Source organism: Diceros bicornis, unplaced genomic scaffold (assembly GCF_020826845.1).
Source record: "Diceros bicornis minor isolate mBicDic1 unplaced genomic scaffold, mDicBic1.mat.cur scaffold_67_ctg1, whole genome shotgun sequence".
NCBI lineage: Eukaryota > Metazoa > Chordata > Mammalia > Perissodactyla > Rhinocerotidae > Diceros > Diceros bicornis.
Window position 1 is genome coordinate 3,198,072 of NW_026691553.1, and position 22,608 is coordinate 3,220,679.

A 22,608-nucleotide genomic window follows, 5' to 3' on the forward strand; every position below is an offset into this window, starting at 1 on the left:
GCTGTGCCTGTGCGCCGCCTCCTCGTTCGCGGTAGGGCCCGGGGAGGGGGCGCGGGAGCACGCGGGCGCGGGTCCCTCCTCGCCCCTCCCCGCCCCCTGAGCGCGCGGGCCTGGACCCCCACCCCAGACCCGGGAAGGATGAGCCGGGAGGAAACAGCGCGGGGAGGGGACAGACACTGGGGGGATGGATGATGGATGGGATGGATGGGACATTGGGGGAGACATGGGGACGTTTGGAGAGACAGCTCTGAGGACAGATGGGGACGCCTAGGAGAATTTAGAGGACATTTGGGGAGACAGTTTCGGAGACCGGTTTTGGACGGGGTCATTTGGGGTGACAATTTGAGCAATATTTTGGGGGGCCGTTTTTGGGAAAAGATATTGCATTTGGAGAACGATTTCAGAGGACATTCGAGGGATTTTGGGGGAGGACATTTTGGGGACAGATGAAGGGGTCACTTGGGGGTGCTTTTGGAGAACACTTCAGGACTTGGGAGAAGACATTTTGGAATGCATCTCAGCCTACAGTTGTGGGGAGGAGAAATTGGGACACTTAGGGGACAATGTGGCATTTCAGGGTGCTCGTAGAAGAATAGGTCGCAGAGGACGCTCTGAGGGACATTTAAAGGGACACTTTTAGGGGCTTCCAGGGGACTTTGGAGGGTAGTTCAGGAAGATACAGGTCAGTTGATGGGGTGATGTTGGAGAGGTGGCTTTTCGCTCAGGAGCAGGCTGGGGGCCTAGGTAGGGGGGACAAGTGTTTGGAAAAATGCTGGGGGCTGATCTGGGAGGGTTTAATAGGAGGCTGCTGGCAGTGGGTGTTGGACGGACGGCTGGGGTGATGGGCCCCGGGGGCACAGGCTTAAACCCCTGCCCGGGACCACCTCCCCCGCAGCTGCGGCTCAGCCCCGCCGACCTCGGCTCCTGCCCGCCCTGCGGCCCCTGCCCCATCCTGAAGCCGGCAGCCAGAGGCAGGTGCCAGGCAAGTGCCCAGGGCGGGCGGCGAGAGCGCAGAGCCCCTGCCGGGGGCAGCGGGCCGGGGTGGCGGCCGCCCGGCCCCATGCTCCTCTGGGTGCCCCGCAGAGCCAGGACTGGGGGAAGAGCGACGAGCGGCTGCTACAGGCGGTGGAGGGCAACGACGCCGCGCGGGTGGGCTCCCTCATCGCCCGCAAGGGGCTAGTGCCCACGAAGCTGGACCCCGAGGGCAAGTCCGCGTGAGTGCCCACGCCCTGGGGGGTGACGGCTGAGGGGTGGCCACCCTGCGGCCGACCCCTGACCTCTGACCTCCAGGTTCCACCTGGCGGCCATGAGGGGCGCAGCCAGCTGCCTGGAGGTGATGCTCGCACACGGCGCCGACGTCATGAGCACGGATGGGGCAGGTAGCGCCCGCCGGGCCCCTGGGGAGGGAGGAGGAACTCAGTCCGGGTGCCCCGCCAGAGGGCCCAGCCAGGCCCTGCTTCAAGGCCTCAGTGTCCTGCCGAAAAGGGGGGTCCCCTTCAGTGTCCCCAGCGAGGCACGGAGGCCTGGCCGGCTGCGGTGCCCAAGGACGCGGACCGGGGCTGGCACGAGCAAGGTGAGTCAGCTCGTGGACGGGGGGCAGCTGGGACTCAGGTAGAGGTTGAGTCAGAGGAAGGAGCTGGAACGGGGGAGCATCTGAGCTTGAGAAGTATCTGGGGGCGTGAGAATGACGTCGAGTTTGGGGGAGTGTCTGAGGTACGTGGAGTAGCTGGGGTTTAGAGGGAGCTGGAGCTCTGGGACAAAAGGAGAATCTGGGAGGGTGACATAACTGGGAGCCCGAGGGAATAACTGAGATGGTAGCAAGGATGTACGGAGTAGCTGGGGGTTTGTAGAGTAGCAAAGATGGGGACGTGGCACGTGTAATAGCAGGGGGTACGGATTGGCGGAAACATCTAGAACAGCCGAGGATTCTGAGGGGCATAGCTGGCGCTTCAGTGTAGGTAAGCATGGAGAGTAGCAGGGGACATGGGAAGGAGCTGGGGCAGTAGGGCTTGAGGTGGGTGGGGAGTAGCTGAGATGAGATCGTCGGGGACATGGACTCGCTGGGGCTTGGAGGGCTTGTGGCCACAGGGAGCAGCACAGTTTTGAGAAGGACCTGGGGTTTGGGACTTGCTAGACGCAGGGAGACTCATCATGAATAGTTGACACGGGTTTCGGGAGCAGCCGGAAGCCCCTTGAGAATGGGAAGCCCTAGTAAATCTTCTCTCCCTTTCAGGTTACAATGCCCTCCACCTGGCCGCCAAATATGGGCACCCACAGTGCTTGAAGCCGTTGCTACAGGTCATTTCTTGTCTCAGATACTCCCGGAACCTCAGATGCTGCTCAAATGTCAGATACTCCCTGAACCTCAGATACTCCCTGAACCTTAGATAGTCCCCAAACCTCAGATACTCCCTGAACCTCAGATGCTCCTCAAGTGTCAGATACTCCCTGAACCTCAGATACTCCCTGAACCTTAGATATTCCCCAGGCCTCAGATACTCCCTGAACCCCAGATACTCCCTTGCCCTGGCTACTCCTGAGTTCCAGCAATTCCTTGAACCCCCACATACTCCCTGAATCCTCGATATTCCTTGGCCCCCTTTGCTCCTGAGCCCCAGCTACTCCTTGGATAACCAGATACTCCCTGAGCGTCCAGATACTTCCCACACCCAGGATATACTCCCAATACCAGATATTTCCTGAGTCGCAGCTTCTCTCCAAACCCCAGGTACTTTCTTAGCCACGGCCCCTCTCAGAGCTCCCATCTACTCCCCAGGCCCCCAGCTGCTCCTCAGCTCCCCGCTATTCCCTCTTTCTCACCAACTGTGGTAAAGGCAGAGAATCACTTGGGGGCCCGTGAGGAGACGTGCTCTGCAGAGCAGGGAGGTGGGAGGGGAGGAGGGGGTGGCAAGGAGCCTGGAATACAGCAAAGCCCAAGGAGGGGCACTTGCTAGAGGAATCAGGCACGAAGAGGGATGGCTCTGCCTCAAATGACCTGTCCCCCTCCCCAGGCGTCCTGCATGGTGGATATCGTCGACAGCAGTGGGTGGACGGCCCTGCACCATGCAGGTGGGTTCAGCCCAGCCTCGCCCTGCCCACCATGGCCCATGCTGCGTGCCAGGCCTGGTGGGGACGATGGGGCGTGACGGGAGTGTAATTCCCTTTGAGGAACCCCTGGGGAATCTCAGGAAGGCCCAAGGTCCGGGCAGCCTTCATACTCATCAAATCCAAACTCCTTCCCTGAGGGAGGGGCAGGGACCCACCCACTTAGAACGCAGCCAGACGTCTGTCCACCACGCCCAGGAGATTCGGCAGTGGCCTTCACTGATGACTCGAGAAACGTCTCTCCTTTTGGGAACACGGAATAAATTTGGGTCGGCTTTCGAGTTTTAGTCACTGTTGAAAAATTCCCTGCAGTTGGAGTACGCTGCCACCTAGTGGTGGCAATGCCTTTGGTCACACTACGGAAGCTCGTTGGTTTTTTTTATTCAATAAATATTTAAGTACCTGCTAGGTGCCAGGCTCTGTCCTAAGCTTTGGGGTTACAGCGGCAAAGAAAATCCTATACGCCCTTGGGCACACAGCAGGTAGTCAGATAGAGTTTATTGACTTCTCCAGCAACACCTCGCAGGAAGCCCTCCCTTCTGTCTTTGAGGTTCTAGAAGTACACACTATCTCCCACTTCCTTGACCTTACCAAGCTCTTTCCCACCCCAGGGCCCTTGCCTATGCGGTAACCTCTATCCTCTTCCTTTCACCCTCAAAACTCAGAACTCAGGTCAAACCCCTAGAAGCCTACCCAGCTTCAGCTGAGGCCTGATCCCTCTGGTCAACATTAACACTCTCTGTATGAGGGTTTAGTACATAGTAGGTACACAATAATTACTTCTGTCTTTTTCCAGTGGCTGGCGGCTGCATCTCCTGCTCAGAAATGCTCTGCTCCTTCAAGGCACAACTGAATCCCCGAGATCGGGTGAGCCTCTGGGAGCTTTTGGGGAAAGATACTGTACTTGAGGTATGCTGCCACCAAGTGGCGGCATCCCAGGCACCTTTGGAAAAGTGTGGAAGAGTTGGAGGTGAAATTCAGGGTCAGTCCTATAGGCTTCCCTACCTCTCAGGGTCAGCCTCTCATGGCTTGTTTCATCCCTCCCCCAACCCCCACTAGTTGGGTACAACACCCCTCATCATAGCAGCTCAGATGTGTCATACAGATCTGTGCCGCCTCCTCCTGCAGCAGGGGGCTGCCGCAAATGACCAGGACCTGCAGGGCAGGTGAGCATCTCTCCTCCCAGCCAGTCCATTGTGTGCTGTGTGACCTTGGGCAAGTCTCTTAACCTCTCTGGGTGGAGGGGAATCTGGTTGGCCTCCTCCCCACACCTGGGCTCGGTATTGAGAAGGGTGTGGGGGTTTGAGGATGGCCACACCTTCTCAGTAGCCCCCTCTCCTGGTAGGACAGCCCTGATGCTGGCCTGTGAGGGGGCCAGCCCGGAAACAGTGGAGGTGCTGCTGCAGGGCGGGGCTCGGCCGGGCATCACCGATGCTGTGGGCCAGGATGCTGCTCACTACGGCGCCCTGGCCGGGGACAAATTCATCCTGCACCTCCTGCAGGAGGCGGCCCAGCGCCCCTCACCACCCAGCGGTATGCCAGCCCCACCTCTAAACAGTTTCAAGCAGCCCCCCCATCTCCTTTTAGATGGTTTCTTTTCACCCTCTTCTCTTCCTACTCTGGATAGTTTCAAGGTATCCCTGTTTGCTGCATTATAGGAGGTTTCATGGCTCCCCAGATCCCACTCAGGACAGTTTCAAGGAGCCCCAGAGCTTTAAGAATAGTCTAGGGATCCACTCTGCTTTCCTGGGTAATCCTTATTCTTGGGTCTTTGCCTTTCCTAAGAATTGGTACCCCATTCACCCCATCCTGGAGATGCCACTGTCTTCTCTTTTCGAGAGTTTCAAGGTCCCTCTTAACAGCATTCTGCCAAAGTAGTTGATACTTACCTTAGAAGTCCTGATTCTGGGGAATTGGGAGGCCCCTCCCCCCTCCAAGGCCCCTGGGCTCACTAATGCCCTTCCTAGGGCTGGGAATGGAGTCCCTAGAACAGAGTGCCTGACCCTGCTTCCCTCTCTCCCCCGCCCTCCTAGAGGATGACTCAGGCGAGGCCTCATCTCAGGTATGGATCCCTAAGCAGTGGATGAGTCCCCCTCCCTAGGCACACACTGCCTTCCCCCTCAACCCAGGCTCTGTGGGAAAAGAAGCAAGAGATGGACCCCTGCCCCAGGGTTATGACTTGGGAGGACCTGTTTGGGAAGAATGCGACCTTCAGGGTACGCTGCCACCAAGTGGCAGCAACATCCACAGTGTAACTTCCAGAACTGGGTGAGAACACTGGGGGGATGGGAGCAAATCATGGAGCTGGGGTAGAGTGGTAGAGGGGACTGAGGTTGATGAGGGCTCGTGTAGCCAGGGAAGGAGGCAGGTCTGGCCTGTTTCCTTCTCCCAGCTCTATAGCATCTCAGCTCCACCAGGAAAGGAAACTTGTAGGAGGGAATGTGGTCTCGTCTCCTTTTATGCTGGGTTAAGTGAGGACCAGAGAGAGGCAGCCGCTTGCTCAAGATCACACAGGAAGTGGGGGCAGAGTTGGGGCTGGTGACAGATAGGGGGATGGCTGAGTGAGTTTATTTGGGTGGGAGACCGGCATGTCCGCCATGTGCCCCCTTCATCCCCTCCCCCCAGAACTCTGTGTCCAGCCATGAAAAGCGAGGGGCTACCAAGAAGCGGAAGGCGCCTCAGCCCCCTGCGAGCATCCCTGTGCCGGTGAGAGATGCCTTGGCCATGGGGGGAGGAATGAGGGGCCCCCAGGCAGGAGGGGGAGGACACTCTGGCTCAGGGATGGGAGGGGACAGCCCCTGGGCCTCATCTAAAGTCAGTGGGTCCCTGGGGTGCTGGAACAGGATGATCGAGATGCCTACGAGGAGATCGTGCGGCTGCGACAGGAGAGGGGCCGCCTGCTGCAGAAGATCCGGGGCCTGGAGCAGCACCAGGAACGGAGGAAGCAGGAGGTGAGGGGCAGCAGAGACACAGGCCTGGGGCTCAGCCTGGGGTGGGCTGCAATTCTAGGGGGAAGACTCCGCCTGCCTCTCCTGCCGCCCTCCTCCCTCTCTCCCCCTCGCTCCCTCTGCTCCAGCCGCATGGGCCTCCTCACTGGTCCTCCAACACGCCAGGCCCGGTCCTGCCCCAGGGCCTTTGCACGTGCTGTTCCTCTGCCTGGAACACCCTTCCCCAGATATCCCTATGGCTCCCTCCCTCCCATCTTTGCTCAAAGACCTGTTGTCAAAGACATCTTCCCTCCCCACCTTATTTAAAGTTGTAACCCCCTCCACTCACTTCCCAGTTCCCTTTATTTTTATTCAAAGTGCTCCCTGCTATTGGACCTACCACGTACTTTATTCACGTTCACCCACTTCACTGTAAGCCCACCAGGGCAGGCATGGTTGATGGTGCCTGGCTCACAGTACATGCTTGATAAATACGTATTGGATGAACGAATATTTGAGTGAGTGAATGAATGAGTGAATGAACAAATTCGTGGCCAGAAACAAGATCTGACACAAAGTAGCACTCGGTGAATACTTAGTCACGAGCAAGGGGGCCGAGCAGTGCTGGGCGTGCAGTAGGAGCACAGAGGACGTCTGGGGTTGGGACGGAGGGCTGTTAGGCAGGAGGTGGGCCGGGGAGGCCCCCAGCTCGGATCCAAGCCCTGTCCCCCCTCTTCCATCAGCTGCCAGAGGCGGAGGCCAGCTCGCTCCACAGCCTGGAGAGACAGGTAGGCGGAGGTGGGGGCAGAGGCGGCCCCCAGCTGCCCTGTTTCCTCCTGGAGGCCGGCTGAGCCTCCACCGCCCCCTTCTAGGTGCAAGAGCTGCAGCAGCTGCTGGCGCAGAAGCAGGAGGAGAAGGAGAGTCTGGGCCGGGAGGTGGAAAGTCTGCAGAGCAGGCTGTCCCTGCTGGAGGTGGGCGGGGTGGAGGGCAGGGGGCGGGGCTTCCAGGGGCGGGGCCCCTCATGGGCGGGGCGGAGAGTGGGATGGGGCGGGGCCACCAGGGGCAGAGTCTCAAGGGGGCGGGGCCTCTAGGGGGCGGGGCTTCTGCTGTAGATGCATGACAGCCACGCTAATACACACAGAGTCTCACAACGTGCAAACGCAACAGACATACAATCACACACAGAAAACACACAGTCACACACTCACGTACACACAGAGATGGCCAGCCACGCTCATATACGTGTGGTCTTACACGTCCAGCAGGCAAACTTCCAGCTAACACACCCAGGAAGCCATAATCACACACACACACACATCGTAAATACTTGCACACACACAACAGCCCCAGTCGTCGGGGTTTTGGTCACAGACTCGGGCAACGCTGGGCTGTTTACTGCCCATCCTTGGGAGCTCAGCATTGCCCCCAGCACACAGTTGGCACTCAATAAATACTTGTGGGCCAAACAGAGTCAGTCCCATGCTTGTAAGGGGTCATAGAGACACGTGAATGTCCCCATCTGCTCTAGATTCGTGGGAGGGGGGACATGAGGGAGGGGCAGAACCCCGAGCCGGACCTCGATTTCACCCCCAGAGCGAGCGGGAGAACACCAGCTATGACGTGGCCACCCTGCAGGATGAGGAGGGCGAGCTGCCCGACTTTCCAGGTGAGCTCCGACCCCGTCCTCCCCCCGCGCACCCCCGCCCGCCTTGTGTCTGGGGCCCCCGAGGCGGAGCCTTGACCCACAGGCGGGGAGCGAGTTTGAAGCTGGGAGGGAGGTTGGCCGGCATCGGTTATTTACTCCACTTGCCTGAGGTTGCCTGCCCCAGGGGCCCTGACCCACCACTCCAGACCCCCAGCTCCTGTCCCCTGTGGCTTGGGACCCCGGGGCCTGACTCTGTGCCCCCCGCCAGGGGCCGAGGCCCTGCTCTCCAGGCGGCTAAGCCTGTCGGCCCAGGAGCTCTTGGCCTCGCTGCAGGAGCAGGTGGCCGTGCTCACCAGACAGAACCAGGAGCTGATGGAGAAGGTCCAGGTGGGGAAACCAAGGCCCGGGAGAGTGGGGTGGGGACAGCTCTGAGGACCCGAGGGATTGTTCCCTGGGGGGTCAGATGAGCACATGGCTGAGTCTGTGGACAGGAGAAATGCCCCCTTTGCCCCACCACTTCAGCTCTCCCCTGACTCCCCCACCTCACCACCAGATCCTGGAGAACTTCGAGAAAGATGAGATGGAGATGAATGGCTCAGCCGAGGTCATCCCTCTGGCCCTCTATGACTCTCTCCGGGCGGAGTTGGCCCAGCTCCGCAGGCAGCACGCTGAGGCCCTGCGGGCACTGGAGCAGCAGGAGGCACGGGAGGCACCCGGAGAAGAGGAGGCAGCCCCTGGGGAGGGCAAGGACACGGGAGCCAAGACCACCAGAAACGGGCCAATGGAAACAGAGCATAATGGGGCCGTGGCTCTGGAAACCAAAGTTAACGGAGCTGAGACCACAGACGAGGAGGCTGCGGGAGTCGAAACCACAGAAGCCAGGACTTTGGAAGCAGCACCCATGGGGGCTGAGGCCACGAAAACAAAATCCACGGATGTTGAGGCCACAGAAACAGAGGGTGCAGGAGCTGAAGGCTTAGAAACCAAGGCCACGGGGGCTGAGGTGACAGAAACAAAAGCTCTAGAAGAAGGAGGAAACCCAGAAACAAAAGCCACAGGAGTGGAGGCCACAAACGTGAAAGCAGAGGAACCAGAAATGAAGGCCAGTGAAGCAGGTGCTGTGGAGGCAGAGCTCATGAGCACAGAAACCACGAACACGGAGCCCACAGGAGTGGAGGCCACGAACATGGAGCCCACGGGAGTGGAGGCCACGAACATGGGGGCCACGGGAGTAGAGGCCACGGGAGTGGAGGCCACAGGCCCCATCCTGCACCCTGGTGCTGCTGAGGCCTCAGAAAAGTTGCAAGCAGAGCTGGAGACCAGGATTCGTGGCTTGGAGGAGGCACTACGGCTGCGAGAGCGGGAGGCAGCCACCGAGCTGGAGGCAGCCCGTGGCAAGTGCAAGGCTGCGGAGGCTGAGGCAGGTCGGCTGCGGGAGCGAGTGCGGGAGGCTGAGGGTGGCGGGGCCGGCGTGGTCAGCAGTGGTGACACAGTCCAGCTGCGGGCGGCCCTGGAGCAGGCCCGGGAGGACCTCCGAGACCGGGACTCCCGCCTCCGGGAGCTGGAGGCCACTTCGGCCTGGCTGGACGAGGCCCGGGCTGGCCAGCTGCTGGCTGAGGAGGAGGCCCGGGGCCTGCGGGCAAAGCTGGCCCAGCGGGAGGAGGTGCGGCTGGAGCAGAGCCGGGAGCTGGAGGCGCTCCGGAAGCAGCTAGCTACTGCCACAGCTGCTGGGGAAGAGCATCGTGCAGCGGCTGCCAAGCTGGTCCGAGCACGGGATGCAGCTGAGGCCCGGGCCACTGAGCTGGCCACGGCCTGCGAGGAGGCTCGGCGGGGCCTGGCAGAGCTGCGCGAGGCCTCCGAGGCCCTCCGCCAGTCCATGGTGCCGGCCTCTGAGCACCTCCAGCTGCAGGAGGAGGCACTGGAGTTGCGGGGCCGGGCGGCCAGCCTGGAGCAGGAGGTGGTGGCTACGGGCAAGGAGGCCGCCCGGCTGCGGGCGGAGCTGGAGCGGGAGCCTGTGGGGAGCGTGGCCCGCTTGGACCACGAGCGCATAGTGGGTGCACTGCAGGCCGACGTGGCCCGGCTGGAGGGGCAGCTGGAGGAGCTGGGACGCCGCCACGAGAAGACCAGCGCCGAGGTCTTCCAGGTGAGCATGGCCAGACCCCCACCAGGTACACCCAGTGGCCACTTGGTGGCATTCTGACCCTGCAGCCGTGGCATGTTTGGACCCCATCGGCTTCAATCCTACAGACACTTGACCTTCCCAGTGTTTCCCTCTGGACCTTTGACCCTGCAACCATTCTGACTTGGATGTTTTGACCTGCATTTTCTACTTGAAAACCTTTGGCCTTTTCAGCCCCATCATTTTTTTAATGGTTAGAACTTTTTGCAATCTGTTTATAAAACCTTTGTGTATCCCAAGGTCATGGAGATATTCGCATATGCTATCTTCCAGAATCTTTAGTGTTTTAGTTTTACAATCACATTTATGCTTTGGTGCTAATTTGTGTGTATGGTGTGAGGTAGGGATCAATGTCCGCTCGTTTCTTTGCGAGCCGTGAACTGGGCTTTCTGCCCTGATGTTTTTACCTAATGGCCATTTTCTCTGCTGGTCAAAATGACCCGGTGGTTTTTTTCCAGCTGGCTCTTCGAGCATCTCATTTTATCTTATGATAAAAATGCTTCAGCCCAAAAAAAGGAGGACGTTATATTCAGGGATTTTTGATCTAATGATTTTTGAACCCAGTAGATTTTGATGCTGAGTTGGTTTTTTTTAAACCCAGGGAATATATTTGTCCCAGATAGTGGACCTTTTGACTCCATCTTTTTTCTTAAAAAACAAAAGAAAAAACCCCCAAACTTGGTAACTGTTCTAATAGATGTGAATAAGAAGCTACCTTCCTTACTTTTATAATGTACTTGTCATCAGAAAAGCATTTTCCTCTCTGAGCTTCTGTTCACTCACCAAGTAATGTTGATAATAATAGTTCCTAGTCCTCACATGAAAATTAAGTGGTTTAATTTATCTAAACTACTTAGTGACGGTACAGTGATCAATAACTGGCAGCCAGAGTTATTCTTTTTCGAAGAACATGCTCTTTGAAACCAGATAAACCCTCAATCTACTTCCTAGAGTTCACAGTCCAACCTAGTATGCCTGTCTTCATGGACATCTAAATTTTACCTTCCGCATGATCGCTTCTTTTCAGGGTAAATTTTGCAAGTCTGATTTGATTCATCAATCAGTGTACTTTTTTTTTTAATTGTTAATGTGTAGCCAATCTTTCCTAATGGAACATCTAATTATTATCCATTTTTCTCTGGAGCTGTTATTTCTCTAAAGGACAGTGTTCCCCCCAGGATCCATTTTTGCAAATCTAACATTGCTCCAATCTTGATATTTTTGTGAAAAACGCAGTCATCAACCTTTGGCCATATGTTTGCTTTTCATCCAAGTTTTTCTTTCATTTTGTAAGAAATCTATGAACCTTCACACCACTGGCAGAGAAAAGAACATTAGTGATGATGATAATAATAACAATAGTCATTAATAATAATAGCATCACCAACTCAAATATAGCTCTTCCTTGTGGCAGACACTGTTCTAAGCATATTCCATGTATCTGCTCATTTTATCCTCATGACCACCCTGTGAAGTGAGGGCTATTTTACGTATGAGGAAACCGAGGCACAGAGAGGTTAAGTCACTTGTCTGAGGCCACACAGCTAGCAAGTCAGAGGTGCTTGGCAGAGTCAGAATGTTCGTGGTGCCCGGGAGAATCCAGAACTTCCCTCGAGTCAGACTCCTCATGGTCAAAATGGGCTTGAATGTCCTCAGGCCAAAATAGAGGGTCAGAAGAGCACTGGGGTCCAGGCATCCTTGAGACCCAGAGGTCCTCGGGGTCACACGTGGCTTGGGCACAGGTGCAGCGGGAGGCACTGTTCATGAAGAGCGAGCGGCACGCAGCTGAGGCCCAGCTGGCCGTGGCAGAGCAGCAGCTGCGGGGGCTGCGGACCGAGGCCGAACAGGCGCGCCAGGCCCAGAGCCGTGCCCAGGAGGCCCTGGACAGGGCCAAGGAGAAGGACAAGAAGGTGAGTCCCCATTTCCTGTGCTCAGTCGGGGGGCCCCCACTCAACAGAGGTTGGGGAGAATCTAAGATTTCCCAGCTCGAAGGGTCTTGGGACATCAGCCCATTTTCCAGATGGGAAACTGAGGTACAGAGAAGAAAGGGGACAACTCAGACACCCAAATACTAATTATAACCCTGGTGTCTTTTATTGAGTGCTTACTACATGCCCATGCTGTGCATTTAACATGGATTAATGCATTTAATTCTCACTTCAAGTTTTGTTACCCCCATTTGAGGAAACTAAGGCACAGAGAGGTGAAGCCACTTGTCCAAGGTCACACAGCCAGGGAGTGGTTCAGCCGGGGTTTGAATGCCAGTTCCCGAGTTCTGTTCTTAAATAATAATAATGGTGATTCACAGTAGCCTCTGCTGATTGAGTGGAGTGTTTTTCACACACTGTCCCTTTTAATCTCCCCGCAACCCTAAAAGCAGAAAGCATTCTTATCCCCATCTTCTGGATGGCAAACCGAGGCTCTGAGAGGCAAAGTGGGTGGTTCAAAGTCACACAGCACGTCACTGGACAGTGGATGTGACCCCCGGAGGCCCAGGTGTGTCAGCACAAAGTCACCCAGCCCCAGCTCCTGTGTGACCTTGGACAAGTCACTTGACCTCTCTGAGCCCCAGTTTCCACCTCTGTAACATGAAAATAAAATTGTGGTAGAGATTAGGGTTTATTCGTAGCAGGGTTCCTCCCCCTCGGCACTGCTGACATCGGCACCGGGTCATTCTCTGTGGGAGGCCGTCATGGGCACTGTGGGGGGTTGGGCAGCATCCCTGGCCCCCACCCACTCGATGCCAGGAGCACCCCCAGTGTGACTACCACAGATGTCCCCAGACATCACCCAATGTCCCCTGGGGGGCAGAATGGCACCTGGCCCAGAACCTCTGATCTGTAGTATTAATAACAGAGCTCAGCATTTATTGAGTGCCTGCTGTTTGCCAGGCACAGCTTAAACTTAATCTCTGTTCACAATCACAGTAACCTACTAAGGGGAGAACCGAGATTCTCCTGACTTTACAGATGAGAAAACTGAGGCTCAGAAAGGTTAAGTGATCTTCCCAAGATCTCGGAGAAAGGAGAGAGAGGGACCCTATCCTAGGGCTGTGTGACCCGGCCCCACCAGGCCGGGCTGCTTTCAGCCCTCCCGTTCCAGAGACCTCCACTTTCCAGAGACCCCAAGAGGGGATGTGACGGCCCCACCAGGCCGGGCTGCTTTCAGCCCTCCCGTTCCAGAGACCTCCACTTTCCAGAGACCCCAAGAGGGGATGTGACGGCCTTGGCAAACTTGTTCTGTAAGGGGCCAGACAGACCGTGTTGGCGGCCCTGCGGGGCAGGTGGTGTCTGCCCAGCTCTGAAAGCAGCCGTAGATGATGCATAAACGAACGGGTGTGACCAGGCGCCAATCAAATGTTATGTTTGAACGAGGAACCGTGAATTTGATTTAATCTTCACGGAATGTCATTCTTCTTTTGACTTTTTTCTCCCAACCATTTAAAAACGTGAAAACCATTCTTAGCTCCTGGGCCTGACTCGGCGCTCGGGCCGCGGTTTGCGAGCCCCTAGAATGTGACTTTCCCCACCAGCCTCTGCCCCTCGCCTCGTCCCGCTGCTGCCGTGGAGAGGTCCCCGGCCCCCAGCCCTGGCCTCGGGGTGACACTCCTCCACCCCCACCCCAGATCACAGAGCTCTCCAAGGAAGTCTTCAGTCTTAAGGAAGCACTGAAGGACCAGCCGGCAGCCCCAGGCACGCCCGAGGTGGAGGCCTTGCGTGGCCAGCTGAAGGCTTTGCAGGAGCAGCAGGAGGTGAGGGCTGCACGGGGCACAGGGCAGGGGTCCCAGGAGAGTGACAGGTGGGTGGAGGGCTGGGGGACACCTGCCAGGCGTGGAAGGAAAATATTGCAATATTTTAGCAACCGGCATTGTCACGCTGGTGCATGCCATCAAAATAGGGGCTTGGGGTGCAAAGCTGTTTTGGGGGGTCCTGCTTTTCTGAGCTCCCCTCCCCGCTCCCCACAGAAGGCTGCCAGGGCCCACAGCGCAGTGGTGACCTTGTATAGGAGCCACCTCCTATACGCCATTCAGGTGAGTCACCCTTGGCTTTGGGCACGCCATTGCTGCTCTCTGGGCCTCAGTTTCCCCATCTGTGCAGCGAGAGGCTGGTCGGGGAGAGAGGTTCATGGCCTCCAGGGGTGGGGAGGGAGGGGAACGGAGAAGCCAGGGCAGGAGCGCGCAGGCTCTCTCTTGGCTCCCCCCACCCCAGGGCCAGATGGATGAAGACGTGCAGCGCATTCTGAGCGAGATCCTACAGATGCAGAGGCTCCAGGCTCAGGGCCGCTGAGCATCTGAGCGCTGACCCCCCGCCCGCCAGGCCCCGCGTGGGGGCGTCCCGGCTCACGCCCTGACCACCTGCACGCGGGAGACCAGCCTGGGCCCCCTCCCGACTGTCCCTGGCTGTCTCCCTCCCCGCCTGGTCCCTGCACCCACGGGTCAGGCTAGACCCTGGCCCTGTCTGTGCGCACCCCGCCCCTGCCCCGCTAGAAGAGTCCCCTCTCCCATGTCTGGTCGCCAGACGCCACCTCAGGAATAAAGCTCGCGGAGCACAGGAGCACAGGACGAAGGCGCGTGTGGCCTGATTGCTGCGCTGCCACCGCAGGGAGGGGAGGGGGGCCCGGCACGGGATTAGGGGTCAGGATGAGGGGAGTGAGGTGCTCACGTCCAGAGCCCAGATCTCCGTCCCAAGACGAGTACTGTGTTAACGCAATATTTTAGAAAGTCAAAATGGGCACCAAAATCTTCATGGTGCACAAAATATCCAAACAAGGAAAGACAGGATCTGAGCCAGGACGTCCCACCTCATTTCTCACCTTAAACCCGGCCTCCCTGTGCCTGGGCGAATCCCCCGAAATCCCCTGGGGGTTCTTGGCTCTTTCCAGCTGAGGGGGGAGGGGAGCGCGGCGTGATCCCCCCGCCCGGCCAGCCTGTCCCTGGGGGATTCCTCGAGTGTCCAGGGCTGGCACCCGGCCCATAGGGGCTCGGCCTCCCCGGGGCCTGTGTTTCTGTATCTCTGGCCTGGAGTGTGGAGGGCGGCTGGCCGGGGGGTCCCCATCGCTGTGGCCAGTGAGTGAACGGGCGTCTTCTGTGGCGGTGCCTGCGTCTCTCTGGTCCCCGTCTGTCTTTATCTCCGGGTCTGGGTCCCCGTCCCTCTCTCTTTCTCCGTCTGTCTCTCAGTCTCCCATCTCTGTCTCTCTCTATCTCTCTCTGTCTCTCTCCCCTCTTGTCTCTGTCTCTCCCTCTGGGTCGCCCTCTCCCTCTCTGTCTCTCTGGGTCCCTCCTCTCGCTGTCCCCTTCTCCGTGTTTCTCTATGTCATCATCCCCCTCCCCGGGGTTTCCCCTCCTCGCGGCAGCCGGAAGGAAGGACTGACGGACAGGCTGTTCTGGGAAAGGCCACGGGGTCCCCACTTCTCTCTTTCGTGGCCTCCTCTCCCCGCCCCCACCCTCGGGGCCTTCCACACCCGTGCCCGGGGGTGGCCAGTGAAGGGACCGGGGGGCTCCTCCACTACCCTTGCTCGACTCTCGGTGGCCCCACAGAGCCGGCCCGTGAGTCAGACCCGGGGAAGGGGAAGTGGGGGGTCTTGACTGGGGGTTGGGCTTCCCCTGAGGCAGATCCGGAGTCCCCTGCCTCCCCTCGAGAGTCTCCAAGGGCAGAGTCCGCCAGAGCCATGGTCCCAAGACTTCTCCTGGCCCTCGCCCTCTGGGCCGGCTGCCTGCCCGGCAATGGGACAGAAGGTATGTGGGACCCGGGCAGGGGGACATTATCTGGGGACTGGACTTTGTCTGCCGTGGGGCATTCTGGAGTGGGGTGGGAACTCACACACCTACTGTATGCCCATGGGTGGGACTGGGTTACCATTCCATTGCATGGAGGGGAAACTGAGGCATAGGGAGAAAGAGTTCTGCCCCAAAGTGACACCAGAAAGCCACAGCCTGGACAGATAGATGGGTGACAGACAGGGAGAGAGATGGATGAAAGATAGGCAGATAGGTAGGTAGATAGAAAGAAATTTCAATTGCATGCGTTCATTTCATGTGCTTCAAAACAAAACTATTACAAAGAGGAGACACAATAAAACACCTCCCTCCCACCAGGGTCCCCTGCCACCCAGGTCCCCTCTGTGACTCCTTAAGCCTCAGTTCCCCCATCTAGAAATGGGCTCACAGTCCTGCCTTGATGGGTTGTAGTGAGAGTGAGAGATGGTGGAGGTGTCTTTCATTCATGTATTCATTCATTCCGCAAATGTTTATTAGGCACCTACTGCGTGCCCGGCATTGGCCGGCAGCCAGGTGGGGGTGAGCACACAGTAGGGCTTTGCAATCTAGGGGGAATCAGAAGGTCACGATCCTCCTTCTCCCTCCAGGGCCCCCACTGGCAGCTCCCACCCAGCCCAGGGTGCATTGCCGGGCCTCCAGGTACCCCATCGCCGTGGATTGCTTCTGGACCGTGCCGCCTGCTCCAAACTCCACCGGGCCCACGTCGTTCATTGCCACGTACAGGTCAGAGAGTCTGGAGGGCTTCCTGGGGGTCCCACTCCCGGGCCCGACACCCCTAGGATCAGGACAACTGCAGACTCGGCAGGAACGGAAACCCCCAGAGTTCTAGAGTGGCGCCATCCGGTAGAAATATACTTCCTAAAATACATTTTTCGAGCCATGTGTGTAGTTTAGAATTTTCTAGAAGCCACATTAAAAAAGTAAAAAGAAATGGGTGACATTAATTTTAACATTTTGTTTAAACAATATCTAACTACTCCAAATATTTATCATTGAATATGATTGAGTGTAATGTAATTTAACGTGCTTATCTATGATTTGTATATTTAAATTTATAATAGAAATTATCATTGAATCTGAATATCTAAGATATTATTGGGTCAACATGTAAGCAATATTTTAAAAACTAAGGAGATATCTTACATTCTCTCTTTTTATACTAAGTCTTCGAAATTCCACGTGTGTTTTATGCATGTCGTGCATTTCAATTCGGATGCTAAACTTTCATCGGAAACTCTTGATCTCTGATTAGATTTCATAAAATTTACGGTCGGAATAGTAGATTCACGCTATCTATTTGTTCCGAAGAACTTATCCAAGTTTTCCGAGAACCGAAAACTTGACATTTAGATTAGATAAAATGAATTAAATTAAACAGTCACACTGGCCACATTTCAAGTGCTCCAGAGCCACACGCCCGCAGCCGGCGACCACTACATCCGACAGCACAGAAACAGAGCATTTTGAATGTTCTGGAAAGGTCTATGGAGGGCGCTGAGCTCAAGTCTCTAAAGTCTGAAATCTTGGGGTCTCAGAAACCGAAAGAATTGGAATCTTATTATTTCAGGTTCCAGAGTCTGTGAATCTACAGATCTTGGAATGTTGGAATTCTAAGGCTGGAAGGTTGATATTCCAGAAACTTTTAGAATGTGCAACCCTAGCATCTCCCGTGGTGCATTGCCCTCGACCCTGGGTCCTTGCAGGCTCTGTGATGTTGGGGTGAGCGCCTCCCCCAGGGTCACAGAGCCCAGAGCAGGCCCCCGGGGTCCAGGGCACAGGCCCTGCCAGCAGGAGGGGCGAGACCCTCATAGCGCCCACCCTGTGTCCAGGCTCGGCGTCGCCGCCCACGGGGAGAGCCGGCCCTGCCTCCAGCCGACACCGGGGGCCACCAGCTGCACCATCCCAGACATCCAGATGTTCTCCATGGTGCCCTACGTGCTCAACGTCACGGCCGTCCACCCCCAGGGCATCAGCAGCACCTTTGTCGTGCCCTTTGTCCCGGAGCACATCAGTGAGTGGGGACCGGGGGCGGGGGGCGGTGGAGGGCCACTAGCTTGTTCCTGCTCCTCTCTCTCTCTCGCCACCCCCACCTCCTACCTGTCACCCAGTCCCATCCATCCCTCATGGATCCTCTCGGCTCTACCTTCACAGTTAATAAAGAATCTGCCCACTTCTCCCCCTCCTGAGCCCCAACTTGGTCCAGCCCCATCATCACCTCTGCCCCAGTCCCCTACAGTCTGTCCTCCCTGAAGTGGCCACCAGCGAGCCCCAGGGGCACCTGCAAGCCCCTGAGTCAGGTCAGCCCTCCTCCTGCCCACAGCCCTCCAGGGCTCCCACCTCCCTCGGTAGAGAAGCCCAAGTCCTCCCTGCGGCCCCACCAGGCCCCGCACGACCTGCCCCGTCCTCTCCCTGCCCTCCCTCCTCCCTCTCTCCCTCTGCTCCAGCCACACGGGTCTCCTCGCTGTTCTTCCAACACGCCAGGCACAGTCCTGCCCCAGGGCCTTTGCACAGGCTGTGCCCTCTGCCAGGAAGCTCTTCTCCCAGATTTCCACCTGAGTTGCTCTCTCACTTCGTTCAGGTCTCTCCTCAGATGTCACCTCCTCAGTGAGGCCTCCCTGAGCACATTATTGAAAATTGAAAACCCTCATACATTGCTGTGGTTAGTAAAAACCAGTGTGGCAGTCCCTCAAAGAGTTAAACATAAGTTATCATATAATCCAGCAATTCCAGTTCTAGGTATATACCTAAGAGAGGTGAAAACATGTCCACAAAACTTTTACACCAATGTTCACAGCAGCATTATTTACAGTAGCCAAAATGTGGAAACAACCCAAGTGTCCATCAATGGATGAATGGATACACACAATGTGGTCCATCCACACACTGGAATATTACGCAGCCACGAAAAGGAGTGAAGCCCTGACACAGCCACACCGTGGATGGACCTTGAACACACGATGCTCAGTGAGAGAACCAGATACAGAAGGCCACAGAGTGTGTGATTCCATTGATGTGAAATGTCCAGAACAGGCACATCCACAGACAGGAAGTGGGTTTGTGGTTGTCAGGGGCTGGGGGAGAGGATGGGGAGTGACTGCTGATGGGTATGGGGTTTTTTTGGGGGGTGATGGAATGTTCTGGATTAAGTAGTGGTGATGCTTGCAAAACTCTGGGAATTTACTAAAAACCACTGAACTGTACACTTATAAAAGGGTAAGTTTTGTGGCACGTGAATTATGTCTCAAAAAAACCATCGTGCTCCACTCCCTCCTTGCAATCCTGAACTTTCTCCCCCGCTCTTTATGACCTACTATTTGCTTCTTGTCTCTTGCCTTCTGCCTGGATGAACTGAGTTCCAAGAGGATAGGGTTGGGTCTGTACTGGTCACTGCTGCGTTCCAGTGTCCAGGACATTGCCAGACACTCAGTAATAGTTGTTGGTTGATTGAATGAATGAATCTGCTGCCCACTGATCCCGCCTTCTGCTTGTCCATCAGTCAAACCAGACCCCCCAAAGGGCGTGCACCTGAGCCCCCTCCCTGGGCAGCGGCTGTGGGTGCAGTGGGAGCCTCCTCAGTCCTGGCCCTTCCCGGAGATCTTCTCACTCAAATACCGGATCCGCTATAAGCGTCACGGATCCGCCCGCTTCCGCCAGGTGAGGAAGATGCGGGGAGCCCGGGGAGGGTGGTTCCCGGGTGGAGGGGACAGCAGGTGCAAAGGTGCCTGGGCAGCCTCGAACGCAGGTTGGGGTTGCTTGTGTGCAACATAAAGGCTGCCGGGGATTCAGACAAACCCTTGTACACAGATGTTCCTAGCAGCGCTATTCAGAGCAGACGAAAGGTGGAAACAGCCCAAATGTCCACCCACAGATGAATAGATAAACTAAATACGGTCCATCCACACACTGGAATATTATGCAGCCATGAAAAGGAGTGAAGCCCTGACACAGCCACACCGTGGATGGACCTTGAACACACGATGCTCAGTGAGAGAACCAGACACAGAAGGACACACGGTGTGTGATCCCATTGATGTGAAATGTCCAGAACAGGCACATCCGCAGACAGAAAGTGGGTTCGTGGTTGTCAGGGGCTGGGGAGGGGATGGGGAGTGTCTGCCCATGGACACAGGGTGTCTTTTGGGGTGACGGAATGTTCTGGAACTAGGTAGAGGTGATGGTTGCACAACATTGTGAATGCACCAGATACCATTGAATTGTCCACTTTAGAATGGTTAATTTTACACCATGTGAATTTCACCTCGACTGAAAACAACATATATTGTTCTAAATTCTTAGAAAAGAAACAATGAAGGCAGGGTACCTGTGAGCACCTGGGAAAGTCAGCTGTGTCCCGGGCAGCCTCAGATGCTGGGATGAAGAGCCGAGTCTGCAGAGTTTAGCCGTTTGCAACCCGTCTCTAGAATTTTCTGCGACGGTGGAAATCCTGTACATCTGCAGTGTCCAAAATGGTAGCCACCAGCCACGTGTCTCTGACAAGCAATCGCGATGTGGCAAGTGGCCGGCTTTTAAATTTTATTCAGTGTTCATTAATATAATTTAAAAAATTTTGCAATTGTTAAATTGAGGTAAAATTCACATGTCACCAAACTCACCCTTTTTAAGTGCACAAGCCAGTGGCTTGGAGCGTGTCGGCAAAGTTGTGCGACTATTAATTAATCTAAATTTAAAACGTAAAGTGCCACCTCCAGCTGCTCTGTGGGACATCCCGGCTGCTCTCCGGGACAGCCCGGGTAGAGCAAGGAAGGGAGAGAGTCAGACCTGGGGTTAGGAAGCGGCCTGTGGGGGGCCGGAATGGGACATCCTGAGGATGAGGGGGGACCGGGAAGGAGGAGAGGGCTGGGTGTCGGAGAGAGAGTGTGGAGCGGCGGGGACAGAGAGGGAAGGATGCACAGGAGAGGGGACAGAAAAGGCAGGACTGAGTGGGAGTCTCTTTTGCGTCCGCGGGATTTCATCTACGGAAGTGTCCGAGTGATGGCACGGAAGGTCGAGGCCATTGAAGGAAGAATTTACTACATTTCCCTAGAGGAGGGGCCGCGCCACCCCACGCGGGGCCATCTGGGGCTTCCGCGGGAAAGGCAGGGCAGGGCCAACAGCTCAGGGTTGGCCAGTTTGAATAATTCGGGCAGGCTCCAGGCTACAGAGGTGGCCCCTAGTTGTCCCGTACCTGGCCCTGGGGTGACTTAGGGCGGGGACAGTGGCCCTGAGAGTGAGACTTAGAGAAAGGCGGCGATCGCGGGTATAGAGTCGGGAGGGGTTGGTTTGGATATGAAAGGCGTGCTCCCCCCGGCCGAGCCCTTTGCCGTCTCTGAGAATGGCTAGCCCTGGAGGGGGGGGTCTCTTTCTGGTCAGCAAGGTGTTTCAGATGTCAGAACATCATAAGATACAGACATTTAAAACACATGGTTAATACAGCGGGGCTGGGGGGGAGGGAGGCATCGAGGCTGATGCCAGGGGCTCCGGTTCAGGCCCGGCAGGAGGAGTGGCGTTGGGGATGGTGGTCCTGGTGAGTGAGGGGTCTCGCCACTGAGACATCCCTAGGGGCTGGTGAGGTCCATGAAGGATTTCTGAACGGGTGGCTCTGGGGCCACGCACGGAAGTCGGCACAGGTGAGAGTCAGGAAGGACTCAGACATGGAGGGGGCTGGGGGCATGCTGTTTAGGGGGCATGCTGTTTAGGATGGGCTTTTGGTGCCCACGTCATGGAGAAGCGGCCTGAGCAGGGGCTGAAGGCTCAGCTGTGCAGGTCTTTGCACGGCGGCCCCTCCCGGCCTCCTCGTCCCCGCTGACCCAGCCCTGTGTCTGCTCTCAGGTGGGGCCCATTGAAGCCACATCCTTCACCCTCAGGGCTGTGAGGCCCCAAGCCAGGTACTGCATCCAGGTAGCTGCTCAGGAGCTCACCGACTACGGGGAACTGAGTGACTGGAGTGTCCCTGCCACCACTGCTGTGACCCCGGGCAAGTAGCAGGGGGGTCCCGGCACCCCCAAAGAAGGGCCTGGGTCCTTGACATCCACCCCCCACTGCTGCCACTCACCCTAGGGTGGATGGGACCCGACCGGCCTGGGTTCACTGCTGCCGAGTCGCTGGGCAGCCTTGGACAAGTGACTTTGCCTCTCTGAGCCTCAGTTTCTTAATCTGTGAAATGGGGATGTTTTCCCTCCTTGGACAACAGTGCAAGCCTTGTGAACTGTGAATGTGAGATATTTTTTATTGTTTAATTAGAAAGGGATCATTGTCATTGGAATTAGGACTCTTCCTCCCTTCCTTCAACCGACCCAGATGAGACCCAGAGAGGAGTCTGAGAGGAGAGCACAGAGCAGGACAAACATACAGTGGATCCCCACTCCCATGACTGGGGTCAGGGCTGGAGCAGGGGAAGAGACCCGGGCTGGGGGAGTGGGAGTGGGGGTGGGGGTGGCGGGGGTTCTGCTCAGGATGGGACAGTGGGATCCATTCAGTTCAGCAGATTCGTTCACCCGTCTCTTCGAAGCTGCCCCAATGTGAGTCCCACTGTGGGTGTACAAAAATGGGACATGGGTGTATCTGGGAAGACTCTCTGAGGAGGGGGCAAAGCAGCCAAGCCCTAAAGGTCAGGGAAAATCCATGCGCTTGTCTGTGGATTTCACTCAGGTCTTCACTCAAAGGTCACCTCCTCCGAGAAGCCTTCCCTGACCACCTCACCCATGGCAGGCAGAATAACTACCCCCCAAAGATTTCCACGTCCTAACCTCCAGAACCTGTGACTATGGTACCTTACACAGCAAAAGGGACTTTGCGGGTGTGATTAAATTAAGAATCGTGAGGCTCCTTCAAGATGAACAATCTTTCATTAAGTTAATAAACATCCGGCAGGTTCACCCTGGATTATCCAGGGGACCCCAAGATGATTACTAGGGTCCTTATAAGAGGGAAGAGGAGGGTCAGAGGGAGAGAAGGTGATGTGACCACGGAAGCAGAC

The 22,608-nt window shown here is 56.5% G+C and overlaps 2 protein-coding genes across 2 annotated transcripts; both read left to right on the forward strand.

The window, feature by feature from the left end:
- The first annotated feature begins 841 nt into the window (after positions 1-841).
- On the forward strand, positions 842-14,404 carry ANKRD24 (ankyrin repeat domain 24). The gene is made up of 20 exons (XM_058537595.1): positions 842-982; positions 1,084-1,214; positions 1,291-1,379; positions 2,234-2,298; positions 3,012-3,069; positions 3,902-3,972; positions 4,165-4,271; positions 4,451-4,638; positions 5,139-5,167; positions 5,731-5,811; positions 5,949-6,056; positions 6,776-6,820; positions 6,905-7,003; positions 7,626-7,698; positions 7,946-8,064; positions 8,231-9,820; positions 11,599-11,766; positions 13,482-13,607; positions 13,821-13,886; positions 14,065-14,404. The coding sequence occupies exons 1-20, from the start codon at positions 842-844 to the stop codon at positions 14,140-14,142; spliced, it is 3,432 nt and encodes a 1,143-aa protein (XP_058393578.1). The 3' UTR covers positions 14,143-14,404.
- A 9-nt stretch (positions 14,405-14,413) lies between these two features.
- EBI3 (Epstein-Barr virus induced 3) lies at positions 14,414-22,020 on the forward strand. Its single transcript, XM_058537695.1, has 5 exons — positions 14,414-15,590; positions 16,220-16,355; positions 17,462-17,643; positions 19,129-19,286; positions 21,462-22,020. Exons 1-5 carry the CDS (start codon positions 15,524-15,526, stop codon positions 21,612-21,614), a joined length of 696 nt encoding a protein of 231 aa, XP_058393678.1. The 5' UTR covers positions 14,414-15,523; the 3' UTR covers positions 21,615-22,020.
- The last annotated feature ends 588 nt before the right edge of the window (positions 22,021-22,608 follow it).

Excerpts from the sequence above, each read along its gene's own strand:
- EBI3 (XM_058537695.1), top strand. The coding sequence starts at position 15,524 with ATGGTCCCAAGACTTCTCCTGGCCCTCGCCCTCTGGGCCGGCTGCCTG. Across the intron at positions 17,644-19,128 it reads CTTTGTCCCGGAGCACATCA|TCAAACCAGACCCCCCAAAG; the intron begins GTGAGTGGGGAC and ends CTTGTCCATCAG. Across the intron at positions 19,287-21,461 it reads GATCCGCCCGCTTCCGCCAG|GTGGGGCCCATTGAAGCCAC; the intron begins GTGAGGAAGATG and ends GTCTGCTCTCAG.
- ANKRD24 (XM_058537595.1), top strand. The coding sequence starts at position 842 with ATGGGCCCCGGGGGCACAGGCTTAAACCCCTGCCCGGGACCACCTCCC. Across the intron at positions 1,380-2,233 it reads CATGAGCACGGATGGGGCAG|GTTACAATGCCCTCCACCTG; the intron begins GTAGCGCCCGCC and ends TCTCCCTTTCAG. Across the intron at positions 13,608-13,820 it reads CTTTGCAGGAGCAGCAGGAG|AAGGCTGCCAGGGCCCACAG; the intron begins GTGAGGGCTGCA and ends CGCTCCCCACAG.